The 18824-nt window shown below is 36.5% G+C and overlaps 2 protein-coding genes across 3 annotated transcripts; one reads left to right on the top strand and one right to left on the bottom strand.

The window, feature by feature from the left end:
* Positions 1-1448: 1448 nt before the first annotated feature.
* LOC592095 (protein D3) lies at positions 1449-3879 on the top strand. The gene is made up of 3 exons (XM_030995326.1): positions 1449-1860; positions 2624-2831; positions 3260-3879. The coding sequence occupies exons 1-3, from the start codon at positions 1744-1746 to the stop codon at positions 3490-3492; spliced, it is 558 nt and encodes a 185-aa protein (XP_030851186.1). The 5' UTR covers positions 1449-1743; the 3' UTR covers positions 3493-3879.
* A 733-nt stretch (positions 3880-4612) lies between these two features.
* On the bottom strand, positions 4613-17675 carry LOC100893267. Of its 2 annotated transcripts, XM_030995292.1 has the most exons (14): positions 17602-17675; positions 16619-16803; positions 15974-16081; positions 15046-15105; positions 12865-13023; positions 11640-11738; positions 10917-11139; positions 10105-10283; positions 9223-9297; positions 8423-8598; positions 7468-7528; positions 6705-7042; positions 5847-5928; positions 4613-5572 (listed from the first exon to the last, which is right to left on the bottom strand). In XM_030995292.1, exons 2-14 carry the CDS (start codon positions 16793-16795, stop codon positions 5510-5512), a joined length of 1800 nt encoding a protein of 599 aa, XP_030851152.1. In that variant the 5' UTR covers positions 16796-16803; positions 17602-17675; the 3' UTR covers positions 4613-5509. The 2 variants fall into 2 exon arrangements, with proteins under 2 accessions (XP_030851152.1, XP_030851153.1); XM_030995293.1 differs by lacking the exon at positions 15046-15105.
* Positions 17676-18824: the final 1149 nt, after the last annotated feature.

Raw genomic sequence — 18824 nt, 5'->3', positions numbered from 1 at the left:
GTGGCCTCTACACCTCCCCCCCCCCCCCCCCCCCCACTGAAAAGGGTCTAGCGACGCCCCTGCTTTGCAACGTTGCACTATTCCAGCAGACGCGCATGCGTCTTGTAGGAAGGAAAACGTCGATTAGTCTGTACATCTTATCATAAGTTTAAATTGAATGAAGAAAAAAAAGCAGTAGAATAAAAGAAAGACGCTGAACAGATGAGTGAACGCTTTTATTCCAATGATTGAAATATAAATGTGTAGCCTACACCTAATTTATTGTGTGGTCAATCATAAGTTCAAAGATTTTACATTAAAAAAGAATGGACCAGTAGACTATGAAATGATTAATGACCCCTGCCACTTTATGTGCCATCCTACGATAACAAATTTCGCCGCTTCGTCGTCTTCCCGATTACGAGAATGTCATTGGCTGAAAGTTTTCACTTTGTCAGAACATCACCTTTTTTCCCACAGGCCCAGATGTTTTATATAATGTTGAACATTTAAACCCCCAAATGTGCAGAAAGTTTTAATTTCCTATTATTTGTAAACATTCCTATTTTACCATTTCAAGAAGGCCTCTATTCCAGGCTCCTATATAATTATGGTAACATTTCCCTATTTATGACAGTAATGGAGGATCCGCGGTCATTTATTATCATTATTATTATCATCGTCTAGGCCTAATGTAATTGTCTGTTTAGCTTTTAATTTCTATGTATTGTCATTATTCAATTCAATCAATTCAATTCTTTTTATTCATCCAAATTCACAAGAATACATGGAAATTTGTTTTGGTCACACATTGGACAAATACGTAATATATATATATATATATATATATATGAGAAACTATATCGTTGTGTTTATAATCAAAGAAGAACCTTCAAAATAAAAGATAGACAAGATAGGAGTATTATTATATTCTAGTATTAAACATTGAAAATTATAAAAAGGATAGAACATCAGTGTGAAGGAACGAAGCAAGGAAGGAAGGAAAACCACGACAAGCCGATACTTGGGCCCACATGCTCCTCACTCCATTTGAATGTGCAAACGAACGGAATATGGAACATTATGAGCCCAAATATCGGCCTGTCCGACATTTCAATGAGCGCATTTTCCTTCCTGACCGTAATAATTCTTAAAAGTAATTTAGATTGTGATTCTCATTTGCAATGATTTGTTTAGCATTTGGGGGGATTCGTGCCTTGCATTCTTCTGCCAAGTTTCGTTTTTTTTTTTTTTGTCCTTTTTATTTTACTCGCGCTTGCAATAAGTGAACAAAATTGAGGACCCCAATTTTGAATGACAGGGGATGTAACATCCTCTCTGGGAATGAACAACCCACTTTTTTGACGACTTCAAGAATATACGCATCATATAATGTACTGGTACCCACATATTTTGTCTTCCATGTCTTCTCAGCATAACGAACTAGTCTCGTTTCCTCTACATATGAAAGAGTCTCATATGCATATACATGATTATGAAAGAGTCTCTTCGCTGATATAATTTAGGCCTGCAACAACAAAAACGCGCACATTCGTTGATCACCGGTTGAGAGCATTCCCATGCCAGCTCGCTCTGTCACATTGAACGCTCGGTTAATTCTGTTTTTAGAAGGAATAGATCACTATCGACGAGATATACTCACTAACATAATATTTATTGTGCTCAGGAAGAAAGTTCTTTTAGTTGTGAAATAAAAGTCATTTTCCCAAAATATCCTATTTTTTCTTGTTCAGTTTAATACTCATGGAGAAACACGAAGTTGTTCCCGATATCATTGACGTCGTGCCCGAGCACGTCGCCGAAATCGCCTGGTCTGATGACGTCATGACAAACATGGGCAACGAGCTGACTCCTACACAGGTGGGGAAAGTACCTTTTCATCAGTTTCTTTCTTTCTTCCTTTTTTAGATATTTAATATTATCGACTTTGTTTTATTCAATACTTTGACGCACTTCTCGCCATACTGTTAAATTTCTTCGTGCACGAAGGAATCGAATAGGCTATCTCTAAAGTGGCTCCTTGATTGTTAAAGGGATGGTAACTTTGTCTCAGATTCTAAAACAAACTCCTGGATTTAGCTCATGCTGCAATCATAATTATAAACATTTAGGTCAGTCACGAACCCCATCGGACTTTTACAAGCCGATCGCCTGTCATTATCAAGATATTTAGGATTGGAATTACAAATTTTGAAAAGAAAAGAAACAGAAACTGGGGGCTACAGCCCAAGATAATTTGGACATTGCTTATATTCGGGCGGTTGTTACCTCGCATTTGGGCAGTGTAAAGCTGTACTTGTAATGCTTTAATTGTTTTATTTTCTATACTTTAAAATAAAAATTCACTGTATGATGGTCTTGATGGAATAAATCAATGATGAATCAATGAAGTGAAAATCAACCAATAAACGCATATGCGAAATCACGAAGTGACGGTAGTGAAAAAAAATTGCATTCACTTTGCGTTACGATTTTCCTCGCTACCGTCACTTCGTGAAAACAAGGACGGTATGTATGAATAAACGAATTGAATCAATGGTAATGAAAAGATGAATGAATATGCATAAATGAAAAGATGAATAAATAATTGATACTTTGAAAAAAAATATTCATGTCCAATTAGGTGAAGTTACCACCGACAAATATCTCCTGGCCCTCAGAGCCTAATGCTCTCTACACCTTGGTGTTGATCGACCCTGATGCTCCTTCTAGAAAGGATAGATCAGTGGGAGAGGTCCTCCATTGGTTGGTCATCAACATACCCGGATGTCAGGTCAACCAAGGTCAAGTTCACGCCGAGCATATCGGCTCAGGACCCCGTGAAGGATCAGGTCAGAAAGTACTTTTTAATTCTTCCTCAAATGTGATGTGTTTTTCGTTTAACAAGCGTAATTATTTTTGTATCATATAATTATATATAACACCACCACCCTCATGATTACTATGGAAATCACCATCATCATCACCGTCATCATTATCGGCATCATTATCGACATGTTCAATATCTCCACCAACTATCATTATGATCACCATCGCCATATGTCGTTATATATCGCCTACCATCGGCATACCATGACCCTGTCCCATTTAGCTAATGCATGGTGGACGCTGTCCCTAGGCCATAAGGGGGGGGGGGGGGGTGGGGACAAGTCCAAAATTCTCTGACAAGGACAGATCTACCACAGGCCGTTTCTTCTTTTCTCATATCATCCTTCCTTTTTTCTGATCCAACTTCCCTCTATTTCTTTAAATTTAATAGGTCTCCATCGGTATATATTTCTGGTCTACCGGCAACCTGGTCACATGACCCCACCCTCGGGGGAGGATGCCTACAGACCCCGCAACAGCGAGCGGCGAATCAGATGGAATGCCAGGCGTTTCGCATCGGAACATGATCTCGGCAAACCGGTGGCTGCCAACTTCTACGTCGCCCAGTACGACGATTATGTGCCCACATTTTACAAAGAACTGCACGCCAATGATCCCCAGTAGCTGGGGACACAGCTAGTGCACCTGCCCACTTTTTTAAGTACCCCAAAAGTGCCCGTTTAACTACTATCACCATGATGAAGTCATTTTTTTATATCATCATCCCTTTTTATGTATCAACATCATCATATACTCACTTTCACAATTTCCTTGACAGAAAGCAACACATGGGAGACAATTCATTTTCATTGATGATATTTAAACTTATTTCTCATGCTTAAAATCTTTAATACCTCACACACAAGAGTTAATAAAAACCAATATAATCGTTTGCCAGTATCAAAATATTCGCAATGTATCTTGATTTGTCAATAGATATGCTTTATTACCTGTACATTCGTAAGCATAACAAATAGCTGTAATAAATACTGATCAAAGACTTCATTGGAATATCATGTTTCTTTGAAGACTTTGCATGCATCTTCTCATGCTCTGAACATTGCAGTTATGATAAAATCCACTACACAATCATTAAAACATGAAGTGGAAAGGGACTAAAAAGTGCCGATTTATATTAAAGCAAGTTTATATTATCAAAACAATTTATAGAACAGCAATCCAGAGAGAGCAATTCGAATAGGAATGGCAAGCTAAAGGGATGAGTAGATGAGGTACCCAGTAGCGTATGCAGGATTTTTTCAAGGGGGGGTTTTAACTTTTTAAAATCAGGCCGAAAATTTCGCAACGACTTAGTCAGTTGCTGAATAAGCCGGGGGGGGGGGGGGTAAGACGACACTTTTTTATGTCACCTTTTTTAGGTCAGCCATTTGCGTAATTTCTTTCTTTTTTTAATAATTATTTTTTTAAAAAAATTTAAAAAAAAACAAGGGGGGGGGGGTTTCCTCTAAAATACACACATACAAAAATACAAACCCCCCTCCCTGCGTACGCGCCTGGAGGTACCAATACGACAAATACAATCATAAAAGGAGGAGATGGAATGTGAGAGGAATGGAATGCGATTAACTATTCACATATCAGATCTGAAAGTAAAACATTAATAATTCTGCTCATGTTAAAAATATTTCCATTTTTTTTAAATTGCTTACAGCAGTTTAGTGTCTTTCTTTGCCTCTCTAAACGGTACCCCCCCCCCCTCCCTCCCCTTCGCAACACAGGGCCATTGCAAAACTTTCTACCCATTACCGGTCTTGATTAGCTCCATGACAACCTTGTCAACACTGGTAAGGTTTAATCTTGCACCGGAAACAGTAAAAATAATCTTTGGTATAATATCTTTCCATGATGAATACAATGTAGCACAGGGAGATTATTTGTGTGGTATATAAAGAGTTAATAACTGAATGATTTGAATAATTGTATGTAAAATTCCTGCTGAAGCTACAATCATGGAGTATTTATCAATTCTTGTTGAACCAAGGCCTTTGTTGAACACCTTTAGATGTAAGCTGTAACATGTCATGTTCTCATAAATTGGGAGGAATCAATTTTTCACATACTTTAAAAATTACAAAACTTGGAAAGGGTACGAGTGATTTAGTTCTTATTTCCGACGCTGTGGGGTTGGCTGTTCCATTTCCTTATGATCCTTCCTCAAGCCTTCTGGGGAGTGTTTCACAAAACTTGTCATCAGTGACAAATGACAGTTTTTGTTATAAGCTACTGAACTCCTTGCTTCTGATTGGTTATCAGCAGATTTGTCACTGATTTGTGTTATTTGTGATTGAAAGAAGGCTTTGTGAAACGCCCCCCTGGTCTTTAGCATCCACCTGGGTGAGGCCAGACTTCTTCTGACGGTCTCCTTCAAAGTTTTGTGCGTGGTCTGCCACAGGGTATTGAACCAGCAACCTTGAAAACCCATGTCTTTCTGCAACCTATGTAATGGCTTTCTTCTTTCCTAGCCTAGCCATACCAGTTCAATCTACCCATCCTTATCTCCTGTGAGAATTTTTAGTTTAAACGTCAAGAAAGAATCGTGTCTTTCAGCAGTAAAATGCCAGTAAGTAGCATGATAATAAATGGTCCAGTCTTTCTTCTGACTGATGGAACCTTCCAACTATCATTTCACTGGGGGAAGAAACTTGCCATAGTTGACCCACAATGCACTTGGACGTTTTACAACCTGGAAGGGAAAACAGATAAAAGATAGAAAGAAATTAGGAAGAACAGAAAAGAAGGGAAGGAAGTACAGGGAACCCAAGGAATGGAATGTGAGAAAAATAAAAAGGTAACATGTTGGCATTATTGAAGGAAAAAATATTCTCTAAAGATCATAATTTAGAGACCAATAGTGAGAGCAACCAGTGGCATCAATGGTCTGCCATAGTTCAGTCGATCTTAAAGTCGATCTGAGTTTTTGTGAAACACCCCCTACTAATCTCACTAAGAAAACATACCTTGGTGTCAGTGTGGTCCATCACTGCATCTAAGGTCAAAGGGAATGGTTGAGGAGGCTCAGGGGTCACTGGCATGTTTCTCCTGCAAAGAGAATCAAAAGAAACAGGGTGTTATAGAACTAAGAATCAATACAGATGGTACACCGAATATGAGAGGGAATATTGATCAGAAAAGAATATGCATTCTTCTACTGATCATAATAATAACAATAGTTTTTTCTTTTATAGCGCACTTCAGGACCGCAGGCCCTCTCAAAGCGCTTTACAGATATACATACATGCCAACATTTGAAAATCAGAAATCTGTACAAATTATGCTATTTTAAAAAAAAAGAGGAACAATCCTAACTCTCCTATTCAATACTACAGACAAATTTGTACAGGAAGAGGAACACCTGCATTAAAATGATAATTATCTTCTCCCAAAAAGAGGAATGTTCCTCTTTAATCTGAACAGTTGGCATGTATGGATATATACTGTTACCCCGGTCATTGGATTCAGGCTTACTCGCACACAATGTATGCACATTCTCCACTCCTTGGGGAGCATTCCAGCCAGGCGTCATTTTACAAGCGCACACAAGCTTGCCAATCTAACCACATTAACTTTCGCATCTTACTGATACAATGAACACATGATGTAAACAAATTATGTTAGTTTACATTTCCAGGTCAACTGATATATCTAAACAGGCAAGGAAACAACCTTTTTTGTCACATCACCGTATACATACATTTCTTTTCAAAATTGGAGCAAGTTTATATTTCTAGAAAAATAAGGATTTTCCCTTGAAACATACTCTGAAAACAGAGATATAGAATGTACTAAGGTAGCAAATATCAAGGAATTACTATTACCTTCTATCTGATTGAGTAGACGTCAGCGAGCTTCGTCTGCTCGATGACCTACTGCTATAGATGATGAACCTTCCATCTTCATCTCCTTCCTCCTCCTCATCATCCTCCTGTTCTTCCAAATCGCCCTCTTCCGATATCCTCTCGATGCCGGCAAACCCCGGACTTGGTCTCCCGGGGTTGCTTCCACTGCGTCTGTTCCCCTGATGATGGGGCGAGGCATCGGGAGGAAGCAGGGCAAGCCTTTCGGTTCGTTCAACCTCCTCTTCCTCCTCCTCCACCTCCTCTGACGTTCTTCTTGCCATGTTGAACAGTTGGTCTGATGGGTCCTGAGCATAGAGCTTATTTATTAAAAGAAAGATGGAAAACATGAAAAATGTTTTATTTGGCCTACATTGCATTTTGGCTAGATTTTGTGTCATATCTGAAGTATGTTTGGAGAGATAACCAAGAATAAAAAAATAATTTCTGGAGTGAAATACTAAAAGAGAAAAAACTTCTTGATATTTACAGTTATTTCTTTCTGTGCTGTTCTTCAAATACTGTGTTGCAGAAGTAAACAAAAAATTGTTTATACTAACAGATGAACTGTTCACTTGAAGAAGAAAAAAGAGCATGACAATAGATTACTAATGAAATATTTGAACCAGAACTGGCTAAAAAAGGTATATAGAGTTGTGTTTATATGACTGAATTTGACCGAATATCAATAAAAAATATGACTGAAGTGATTGTAACAAATGAGAGACAAAGAAACCAAACTCACCACATCACCTAATGATGGTCCATTCAGCACCGTATTGAATTCATCTTTCATGTCAAATATTCTGCAGATAAAAAATTAAAGACAGAGTAACATATTTTATTGTTGAGAAACACATGAAAGAAATAATGCTAGACCCCATACTGTTCTTTGCTCTGTGTACTAATTATCATCTTAGACTTTTAAAAATCCCAGGTCTCAATGCACATTTCATGATGAAGATAAATGGAAAAATCACATGTACTATTTCTCTGTTTTGAATGCTCAAATATCATCAAATCATTGTATACTTTATCGATCTGGAGTCTCAGTATAATGTGTTTCATCATGAAAGATATGGTGGCTCAGTGGTTAGAGCGCCCGCCTCATGAACGTGGGTTCGAACCCCGGCCGAGTCATACCAAAGACTTATAACAATGGGACCTTCTGCCTTCTAGCTAGGCGCCTCAGCATATTAGATTAGAGAAGGGTAGTAATAACATTATGTTATGCAGGGCCCACTGGAAGAACAGTTTCATAACTGAAGTAGCTACCCTGGTTAAATAAACGTTATTATTATTATTATTATTATTATAATTATGCATTATCACATTCTGTTCTTTTTTGCTTTGTTTGCTCAAATATCATCCAATCATTTTATACTTAACGGATCCAGAGTCTCAGTTTGCGTTTCATCATGAAAGACACTGCAACAAGCCACATACCCGATACTGTTCATTTTTTTCCTTTTATTTCTTCATGAAAGACACAATGCAGCCACCTGCACATTGTAACAATTTGAAATTGTATGCTGTTTTTGCCTCCTTTTTTTGTTGTTGCTCAAATTTCATTTACTTTAAATAGGCCCGAGTCTCAATGTAAAACCATATACCGGTACCGCTTTGTATTGCTTACTCAATTATCATCTTATAATTTAAATCGAGTCTCATTGTTTATTTCACTATTGATCACAACACACCTCTGCGTAGCAGCATTGTTGGTGAGCGAAGACTGGTACATCTTGCGAAGTCTACTGTTTTCAGCGTTGCGCAGACGAGCTCTAGATCGGAATTCCTCTCGCATCAATTCCACTTCAGGATCTTCCTTTGGAGGCTCAAGGTCAAGGGTGAAAGCTGCCAATTTAGGGAATTCAACCTGAAAGAAGATTTTTTTTTTTTGAAAGAAAGATAATATATAAACTTTTCATATTGGATAGGGAAAGAAAGAAAATAAGGGTGAAAAAAACAAGAAAAGAAGCGAATAATAGCATACAAATTTAAACTGATTATAAATGCACAGTCAAGACAAAATAGAGACAACAAAAGCGAAAGAAAAATTAAAGAATATACAAGAGAAAACAAACAAGTTTATCGGAAAAAAATCAAAGACACAGAAGGTAGAGAATAGAAAGATGAGGAAACACCAAAATAAAGATGAGAAAGAAAATGGCAAGCAAAATAGAAGGGAACTAGATACAAAGGAAAGAGAATGAAAAGATCAAATTACTTTTTGGAAGAGGTCAGAGTCAGAGATAAAGACTGAGGGTGAGGGAAAACAAATAAAGAAAAAACAGAGGAAAGAGAGAGTCATACACACAAAGAAAAAGAGCGAGAGAAAGAGAGAAAACAGAGATAGGAGAGAAAGAGAGAGAGAGACATGAACACAGATAGACATAGACAAAGAGAGAGAGAGAGAAAGAGAGAGAGAGGAGAGGAGGGAAGGAAAGTTAGGAGGTTGAGGAGAAAATGAAACATGCATGGGTACAACAGCAATACTTACCCTTGGACATTTCTGTTCCATTTCCAGGACCTTTGGATGAACTGGCTTCTTGATGATGAGTGCCTGTACAGCTTTCTGCACAGCAATGATGGGAAAAATCAAATCATAACAAATATCGATTAACCACACACAGTTGTTCTACAGAAAAACCTTTGTATTATTGCTTTATTGTCCATTCCTTACGTTTTGTCAAAGTAGTGATTTAAATGATCTGTTTGTATGGACACAGCTTCTCCGGACACACAACATGTGGGTATATACGTGTTTCATGATCAAGTGGATATGTCACTGGACTGTGGATATCATGTTTTGTTGTACGAGTCTGGCCATGGCATTGTTCTCCTTTGGCAAGACATTAATCTACATTTTCCAACTCTCCACTCAGGTGTAGTGAATGGGTACCTGGTAGGAATTTGTTCCTTGAATGCTTTGAGTGCCTTCAGGCAGTTGGGCTAAAGCAAGTGTATATGACAGTACTTTGTAGGCTCCTTGAGCATCCCCTTGGATGGATGCAAGTGCAGTATAAATATGGATGTTATTATTATTATTATTGTTGTTGTTGTTCTTATTATTATCATATAATGAAGACAAATACCTGAAAAAAGTGGGAGGTTGCTTTTAGCGCCTTAGGGCAGCTGGGCTAAAGCCAGAGTTGTAGGTGCCTTTAATAAACAACCCCTGGGATGGATGCATGCCCAATATAAAAGTAGCTGTTATAATGATAATTATGATTATAATCATTATAATAATTAATTATTACTGTTGTTGTTTTTGCTGTGGGTGTTGTTGTAGCTCTCATCATCATCATTATTATTTATATTATCATTATTATATAATCAAGACAAATTAAACATACAAATAGACATGAACCAAAGACTGTACCTTCTTTATCTTTGGCTGCTGGATCCATGACTGGAGGTAAGGAGCTCCCATGGAGTTAGGCCTGGAGGGCTCCTTAACCTCCTGGATCTGATCCAGGTAGGCATGGTGGAGGCTCAGGGGATCCAGCTGGCGGAGGGACATCAACGACGGAGAACCGCTCTCAGGGATCGACTCGGATGCTAAGTGGAGAGAAACAAATGAAAACATGTGCATACATCATTAAAATGTGAAGTAATAACTTAATTATTAAAATATCTGTACTTAGAGCTACAATGCAATTCCAATGTTGCAGGATTTGCAGGGTACTATGAAGAAAAAAATGAATACTGACAACAGTTTTTCCATTAAATAATTATGGTTATTAATTACCTTTATTTCATTAGTGCACTCACACACCCCTACACACACATGTGCGCACACAAATCGTGGGCTCAAATGTTTAAAAGAACATCCTGAGAATGACCTGGAAATTTACTGCCTTTACTGATTTTAAAAAAAATATATATTTTTCCTTTACAAGTAGAGCACCTAAATAAAAGAACCCTTATATGAAAGGGCCTCAAATTTGAAACAATTTTGCAATTTTCTTGAACTGAAGATGTCCTCATTTTGCGAGTGGTTGTCAAAATAAGGGTACAGTTGTTATGAACCCCCTGTTACCCTCCCACCCACGCACCCACCCACCCACACAAACACATTAAATTCTCTTTGAACTAAGTTACAGGTATGTAGTCTAGGATGTTGACAATAAGAAGACTACTTCCCTCACATATTCATCTTCATTCTATGATAATACAGGGTTAACGACATACCGGTGCCTTGGCTGAGTGCATCACTCCCAGGCATCGTCTCCCCTTCTCTCTTTGTAGGTTTGGTCCCAAAGCTGGTCTCAGCACCGTCCTGGTGGTCCGTCCCTTCCTCTCCGAAGATCTTCCGGTAGTTCTCCGGTTTGCTCATCTGCTCCCAGTAGGCCCTCACATGCTCGTCTGTTTTCAGACGCCCCTCCCTGGCAAGATGGCCTTGTAAAATCACAATCTGGAATGAAAAAGGAAAATTTCAAGAACGCATCAGCATAATTTCATCTGTACTTCTCTTTCTTTTTCACTTTGTACTAATTAATATCGTATACACTTAGCTTTATTTCATTATTAATATTTCTTTCTTCAATTTCATTCAGTAATTGTACCTATTGATATAATTCTATGCCACGCAACTCCATAATTTTTTCTAATCGCTGCCATGCATTATTTCTAATTGAAAACTGGTCTTCATAAAAAGTGGTCTTTCTATACAGGTGGTCACTCATGCCTCGTTCAGATATGGCGCGGCAAAAGCCAGGGAGATTTTTTTTGACGACGTAAAATGGAATACGCTTCAAAGGTAATACATTTTGCATAAAACACATTGTGCTCAGTGAATATGGTAAGGACTTTTGTTGCACACAGTTGCCATTCATTGACACATACTTAAAGGTGTTTATCATTGCATATCTGAACAACCCTTAAAGCTAGGGAGGCTTCACTCGATCTACTCACATTATGAAACTTTGTTTTCGATAGGCCCCTCAGGAAGGTATTATCGGTGGAGACCTCGGGATGGTGCATCTGGATTTTAGCCTTCTGGGCTGCCTCTCGCTGTGGACAACAAGGTACAAATAGGGAGTGAGTGAAGCATCAAACATTGAAGAAGAACCAAATCAAATCTCGAGTAGAGAGCGTAATTTGAAAGCAGTTTCTTTTAATAAATGTACCTACCCTCTATTTTAAATCAAACTTGAATAAATAATGAATAAATAAATAATATCAAACAAGAAAACAAAAGAGCGACCAGGCAATTAGCTTCTTGACACAGTGATACAAAGAGAGAGATGGAGATAGAGAAAGTGAGTGAGAGAATTTATAGCAAGATATATCAAGAGATATAAATTAATTTAATGTATCAAGAGATAAAAATCAATGGATAGACCCGTCTCTCTTAACCTTGAACTTAGTTCATTTCAGACCGTATCATACTTTCTATTTTCGAGAACAAAGAGACAATTGATGTTGTAATATGAGCTAGATACAATAATTGCATAAAGAGCCACTTCATACTCTAGCCACATTAGAAATATTATGCAGTCTGTGAGAGCATGAATATGCTTGAAATTTGAATATGTGATAAAAAACAAAGTAACCCAAGGGGCAATTCCACGGTAACGGAAGGACACTCAGACAAGATTTTTGAAGTTCAGGTTCATACTAAAAGAACTGTTTTATTAGTATAAGATGTGAAACAGTACAGATATAATACCTATATAAGTGCCTTTAATTCTCCCAAAAAAATTGTCATTATAGTTAAGTAGTTTAAGAATGTGTATATTAATTATCTCGGTAACGGAAGGACATAAAAATGGACATGGTTTTTCCAGTTAATTAGTGTTTATCCAAACTTTGTGAAGTTGATGAAGCTTTCCACTTGACTGAAACACATTTTGTTCCCCATAGTTTAATACATACTAATAAAACATTTCTTTTAGTATGAACCTGAAGTTCAAAAATCTTGTCTGAGTGTCCTTCCGTTACCGTGGAATTGCCCCAAGTATTCAAGAAAACATTAGAAAAAAAATCAAGTCCAAGTTGCAGGTATGATACTTTGGCGACCACTATCATCAAGAAAAGACATAAAAACCAAAAATGGTTCATGGAAAATATTATATTTTTGTAAAACTAATTGATATAGCCCCAGGCCAATGAATAAAATGAATAAAATGCACAGTACCTGTTTCTTCTCCTTCTTCAGTCTGCGTTTGATAGACTGCTCACTCTTCCTTTGAATATCTTTTCGCTGGTCCTCCACCTTGTCCGTGAGCGCGTCCATGTACTCCAGATAGTAATGGGCTTTCAGCTTTTCCAGATCATCCAAAACCCTCATGTGTTTCTTTAGAAGGATGAAAGATGAACCAATTACATTTGTATTCCCACTAGGCGTAATACATTATTTACAGGTACAACTTTCCAGACTGCCTTTGTTAATTTTCAATAATATACTATGTATTATCAATTTTGTAAATGCTGTGATAAAGTTTAGTATAGAGAGCTTTTACTAAAAATTAATCTTATTACATTATTCTATTGAATCTTTGTTCATTATGATTTCAGTAATTGCATTTTATTATATATTAAAGCAGAATAAAGACCCCCATTTTTTATATTTTGTAATGTTATAATTGTAACAAAATGGTTAACAGTATACAATTGAAAATAAAAGTGTCGCTAACATTATAACTACATGAAGTTTCTCATACACTCTTTCATAGAGTTGCCTAATTTCATCATGCCATCAGCACAGTACATCTTATCAAAGTTTACTTTTTTCATTTTTTATCTTGAAGCCAATATTTACTCCTGTTAATCTAGGCAGAAATAATCAAACAATCATTCATATGAAGGTATGTAATGTATCCAACAAATAAACAATGCAATGTAAAATAATCAAAATGAATACTGCATATCAGTCAACAATTCAACAACAATAACAACAACAAAATGTGCCATATCACATATGAACATAAGAAAATGGTGCAATGACAAAATCTTTTATTATGTTACTATAGCACCTGTATCACAAATATAAAATAATGCATTCTTACAGATTTAGTAACCAACCATTTGTATCACTATTAATCTGTAGTCGCTGATAGATGGTTCAAAAGAGAGAGAGAGAGAGAAAGAGAGCAAGAGAGAAACAGAGAGAGAGAGAGAGAGAGAGAGGAGAAAAGAGAGAGGAGGAAAGAAAGATAGAGATAGAGGGGTACTCGCATCCACCAAGTGTAAAATACCAAGATCAACAGCTTTTCAAAATGTACTAAAGATGGACTTTTAAAAGAATTATATACCCTTACCGGTAATTCAAATTTCTAATTTTGCTGATTAAACTAAGTGGTATCGAATACAATTAATTAGATCCATTGTGACAGTCTTTGATTAGAAAATGACTGGAAGTATCAGTCGATTGACATTTTTACATATTGGATAATTTCATTTAAATCAGGATATGATAATGGAATAACTTGATTATCAAATTACTATGACGACAACATAATTGGATGATTAAAATGTGCATAAATAGATCTCGTAGATAAAACTGATGAGAGTGACGAAAGATGTGCTTTGATGGCCCAAGGACATGGGTCTCTATGCGAGTGTGAATTGGAAAGGGGTAGGGCCGATGGTCTTACCAGGTTTGAATAGAAGAGGGAGGGTATCAGTCTGTATTATAATGATGAATAAGGAAGGGAATCTGGGTTTGTGTGAAATGAATTGCAAAGGGCGTTCCGTATTTGTGCAGAAGTCGAAGGGGTAGTATTAACCGGTGTGATTGGTTAGTATGAGTATTTGTGCACAGAAACTTATTACATGTATGTTAATGATAATACCAATAACATACAATGTACATTATTTAGGAGCGCTAATAGCAACAAATTATTGTACCATTTACAAAATAACAGAATGTGAGAAGAAACATGAAATACATAGACTCACAAAATAGGTACATTATATTACTGAGGACAGGAGCATGCTTTAATGGATCTCTTTGAGGGTAACAAGACAGGATAATTCTCTATGTTCATACACCTATAAAATATACAGTGCTGTATTTTTACATTAAATCATGATAAATACAAGATGTCTGTCAAATGGTTTCAAAATTACAAAATCTGTCATTTTTTCATAGAAACAGAGTCACGTCTTTCTGATGGTGACATTAAAGTTCGTCCAAAACATAAATAATCATTTCTGATTGATAAGCATCTGTAAAAACCCAATAATACACACATACAGACACATTGTGACAATAAGTTCACTGTACAACATGAGTGCAGATCGAGAGTACATCAATGGTGCAATGTGTTACATACAAGTGATACAATGGGCATGGTGCGCAAAAACATGCTCTTACCAACATTGCTATCTTCAACTCATGGTGGATTCCACTTTTGTCAGCGTCCGTATTCAACCACTGATTTCCAGAGAAACAATCAGTGGTATTACAAATTTATTTATTTTTTCATTGGGGGAGGAGGATGGGATGGAAATGTTTGTCAACAAGGGTGTTCGGGCAGGAAAACAAATTACTCGTTCATGCAACATGCAATGGAAATTGTCAACTCGGTTAAATAAATATAATTGTTAATGTAAAATATGAATTAATTTAATGATCCAAACTCCAAAGTCATTCCCATGCATAAAATGAAAATGTTCCTAAAACAATTATCCACATATGTATATCAAAATGTTCAAAATAAATATTGTAGAAGTTTTCTTGAATAAATTTGTTAGACTGTAGAATAAATTTGATTTGATATAAAGAAGGAATACTAGTAAATTGTTTCATCACAGTATATGTTGTGAGGATTCACTAGTATATTATGATGCCTGTTAATAGGCAGCAAAAACTTTTTGAAATTCTTCATAACAAAATTCTGCACAAAGTTTAGAATAAAAGTACTCAATTATGATGCTTCTCTACAGTAATGCTATTTGCAGTTTATATTTTCACATAGATTTACATATGACAATAAAGATAAAGACTGTAATATCTTGCATATTGTTTCACAGATTCTTATCAAGAGGTTTATTAATAGATAATCTATTGATCTTTTAACAAGAACAAAATCAGAGTTTGATGTATATAACATTTTTGTCGCTGGTAATTAATGTTCAGTGTACAATACCTGTAATATGGTTTATTTCTTTTTTCCACAATTGCAGGATTTCTTGACTTTTCATCTAAAAGTTCATTAAAATATACCTCTACATTGTAACCACTATTATTGATTTGGAAAACTAGGTAGAACTAAATGAATGCTGAAATCAAGAAATATTACCTCCTTTAATTCCTGAAGTCTCTCTTTCTCTCTCACGTCAATGTCCAGATCGAATGATTCCTTCTTGACCTTCTTTTTCTTCTTTTTCTTCCCCTTTGCGCTGCTGACCTGTAGATATGGAAGAATCAAACATACTCTCATGACATCATCTTGACTTACATTACAATGGGCCATTTAATTTTGGAGTTTAACACAAGTGAACAGATATAACTGGAAAATGAGCAACTCAGTCTTTAAAATAAGAATCTCTGCACATATAGTAAAAAAAACACAGATAATTTAATGATTGCCAACTGGGAAAGTTCTATCCCAGTTGTAAGGTATGTCAAACATAACCCTTACCAGGTGCAGGTTTAGAAATGCAGGGGGTGAAGGTCACTTAACAGAGGCTGTGGGATCTCTTCAAATAGTTGATCAAAAAGGAGGAGATGTGTTTTGCATCAATATATAGAGGAAGGTCCCAATACTTAATGGAATTCTGATGGGTACCATAAACTCATAGGAGTGTGTTCATCATCGTGTTAATCATGGTTCAGTAATTTCATTTCTAGCAGCTACAAACATAATGTGAACATAAACAGGGTTAAACAAAAAAGAAGTGTTTAAAGATATCAGTTGTTGGAAAGAAAAAGACAAAAAAGGAACCTTTGGTGGTCTGTGGAATTCATCTTGATCATCATCAGGAGGGGGTTCTGGGATAGGAGCGGTGAGAAACTTCCTGCGGATGGTACTAAGTGATTCACTGGACATTGGCCGACCCTCTAGGGCAAAACTGGTTGGCTGCATCCGACGCTGGCTTACGGGGGGCTTTGTAGCTGCCATACTGATTACTGGGTCGAAGAAAAAAGAAATGAATGTCAACTATTTATGGCATTATTTATGGCATTATTTTAAGCATATTTTTCATTAAATTCAAAAGCAAAAGAGGATATATTTTTGAAAAGCAAAGCAAAGCAAAAGAGAAGGATATATTTTTGAAAGCATCCAAACAGACAATTCACAAAGACAACCACCCATAACTTCATAAGCATAGCCAGGCCTATGTTCCTAGGCCAGCATAGCTAGACAGCATTGAAATATCCCCAAAGCCAAGGCCAAACTCCAGTCCATAGAATAAGAATTTTTAGAATAAGAATGTTTAGAAAAAGTACAACAATTAGTCTACTGTCTAGTCTACCTCTAACGTTAGACCTAGATCTATTACTTATGAATATGAGGCAAAAAGTCTAAAACACTTGATTACCTAACAAACAAATTGGTTTACGAAAATAAAAAGGACACATCCGATCAGAGACTTTAGAGCATAGTAGATCTATATAGATTCTAGGTCTACATGTTGTTTTTTTTCTTTCTCAAAACCTCGCACCCGCACCCTCTCCAAACAATCAGCCTAGGGCCAAGGTCCTTGCTACGACACTAAGCCAGAGTTTAGGCGTACAAGCCGAGTCAAGTTACGGCTACCCCGACTGCCGAAGTTGCCTTCTACTAGTTCTACTGTTTGATGCACAAAAACTCACGGAAGTAAACTTCCTTTAGCAAAATTAATCAATGGAACTTTCTAGTAAATACAAAAGGGTGCCATAAAACACAATAAGAGTATAAAAACTTGTAAAACATGAAATTCCTACCTCATAAAATTAAGAGTTGACGCTGGAGTTGTTGTTGGTGTGGTAACTATACACAATATTTGTCGCCCTCTATCGCTGATCAGCGCTAGCGAGCTAGCCAGATACGTTATCCTCCTAAATATTCAGAAATTAAGTTTTAACTAGACGTAGTGGAGGGTTTATATTAGGTAGAATCTGAAAGTTCTAAAAGAACATCATATTTTAATGACCGAGACGTGGTTTGGTCGATGGTAGACTGTTGAAGGCTGGTCCATTTTTGGTGGTCCTTGAAGAATTATAACTCCTCGTGTTTATATAATTTTGTTATCCTTCATTATATTTTCATTATCTCTCTGTTCTATTTTCTTTTCCGACTCTCATTCTTTTATCATTTTTCCCCCCGATTTATTTTCTTTAATTTCTCTATTTTCTTTAATTTCTCTCTGCCTTCCTTTCATTTTTCTGTATTTTCATCTCTTCTATTTCTCCTTTATCTTCATCTCTGTTTGTGTTCTATGTACATGTATATGCTTACTCTCTATAGTTGTCCTCTCCCCATCCCCTATCTCTCTCTTTTTGTTTTCTCTTCGGGCCCTTACCCCTTTCTCTCTCTCTCTCTCTCTTGCCCTCTGTGTGTGTGTGTGTGTGTGTGTATCTATCCCCCTTCTCTACCTCTCTCTCTCACAAAAAATAACAATCGAATTGTAAGGAAGTTATATGCAAAATTGTGTATACATTTTGTCTGCATTATAAGGCTGTTTTATCCTTGATGGAGTTTCATAGCTAAGAAAGTCATCCTTTTTCAAATAAATGCATTTCTGAATATATTTTAAAAGCTTAAGGCATAGAAATAGCTGAATTAAATCCAAACACACAAATATTTCATAATAAATGTACTGCAGTTTATTTACACAATATACAAAGTGGGTCATATCTAATGTATGTACAGTTAATCACTAATTAATATAACATGGAAAATTGATAACAAGCCTGCAAGTTTAAAACACTGTACACAAAATCACTACAAATACTCTACAAAGAGTTGTCTATTTACAAATACATGTAGTGTGTACAACAACAATAATAAATCACTGTAATAATATTCTGTTCTTGTATAATGCATATCACATTATGATATAATGTCCCCCTTGCCCTTCCACGGAGCTTTGGAAATGATTTATTACCCATGCTTAGCTCCAGCAGCCAATATCACACAGAGTGCATTTCATGGAATAATCTTACGT

This window comes from Strongylocentrotus purpuratus, unplaced genomic scaffold, assembly GCF_000002235.5.
Source record: "Strongylocentrotus purpuratus isolate Spur 01 unplaced genomic scaffold, Spur_5.0 spur5_scaffold_21, whole genome shotgun sequence".
NCBI classification, from domain to species: domain Eukaryota; kingdom Metazoa; phylum Echinodermata; class Echinoidea; order Camarodonta; family Strongylocentrotidae; genus Strongylocentrotus; species Strongylocentrotus purpuratus.
The sequence above is the reverse complement of the archived record's forward strand: the minus strand, read 5'-3'. Positions and strand labels throughout refer to the sequence as shown.

Excerpts from the sequence above, each read along its gene's own strand:
- LOC592095 (XM_030995326.1), top strand. The coding sequence starts at position 1,744 with ATGGAGAAACACGAAGTTGTTCCCGATATCATTGACGTCGTGCCCGAG. Across the intron at positions 1,861-2,623 it reads ACGAGCTGACTCCTACACAG|GTGAAGTTACCACCGACAAA; the intron begins GTGGGGAAAGTA and ends ATGTCCAATTAG. Across the intron at positions 2,832-3,259 it reads AGGACCCCGTGAAGGATCAG|GTCTCCATCGGTATATATTT; the intron begins GTCAGAAAGTAC and ends TAAATTTAATAG.
- LOC100893267 (XM_030995292.1), bottom strand. The coding sequence starts at position 16,795 with ATGGCAGCTACAAAGCCCCCCGTAAGCCAGCGTCGGATGCAGCCAACC. Across the intron at positions 8,599-9,222 it reads TGGAACAGAAATGTCCAAGG|GTTGAATTCCCTAAATTGGC; the intron begins GTAAGTATTGCT and ends ATCTTCTTTCAG. Across the intron at positions 5,929-6,704 it reads TCTACTCAATCAGATAGAAG|GAGAAACATGCCAGTGACCC; the intron begins GTAATAGTAATT and ends TTCTCTTTGCAG.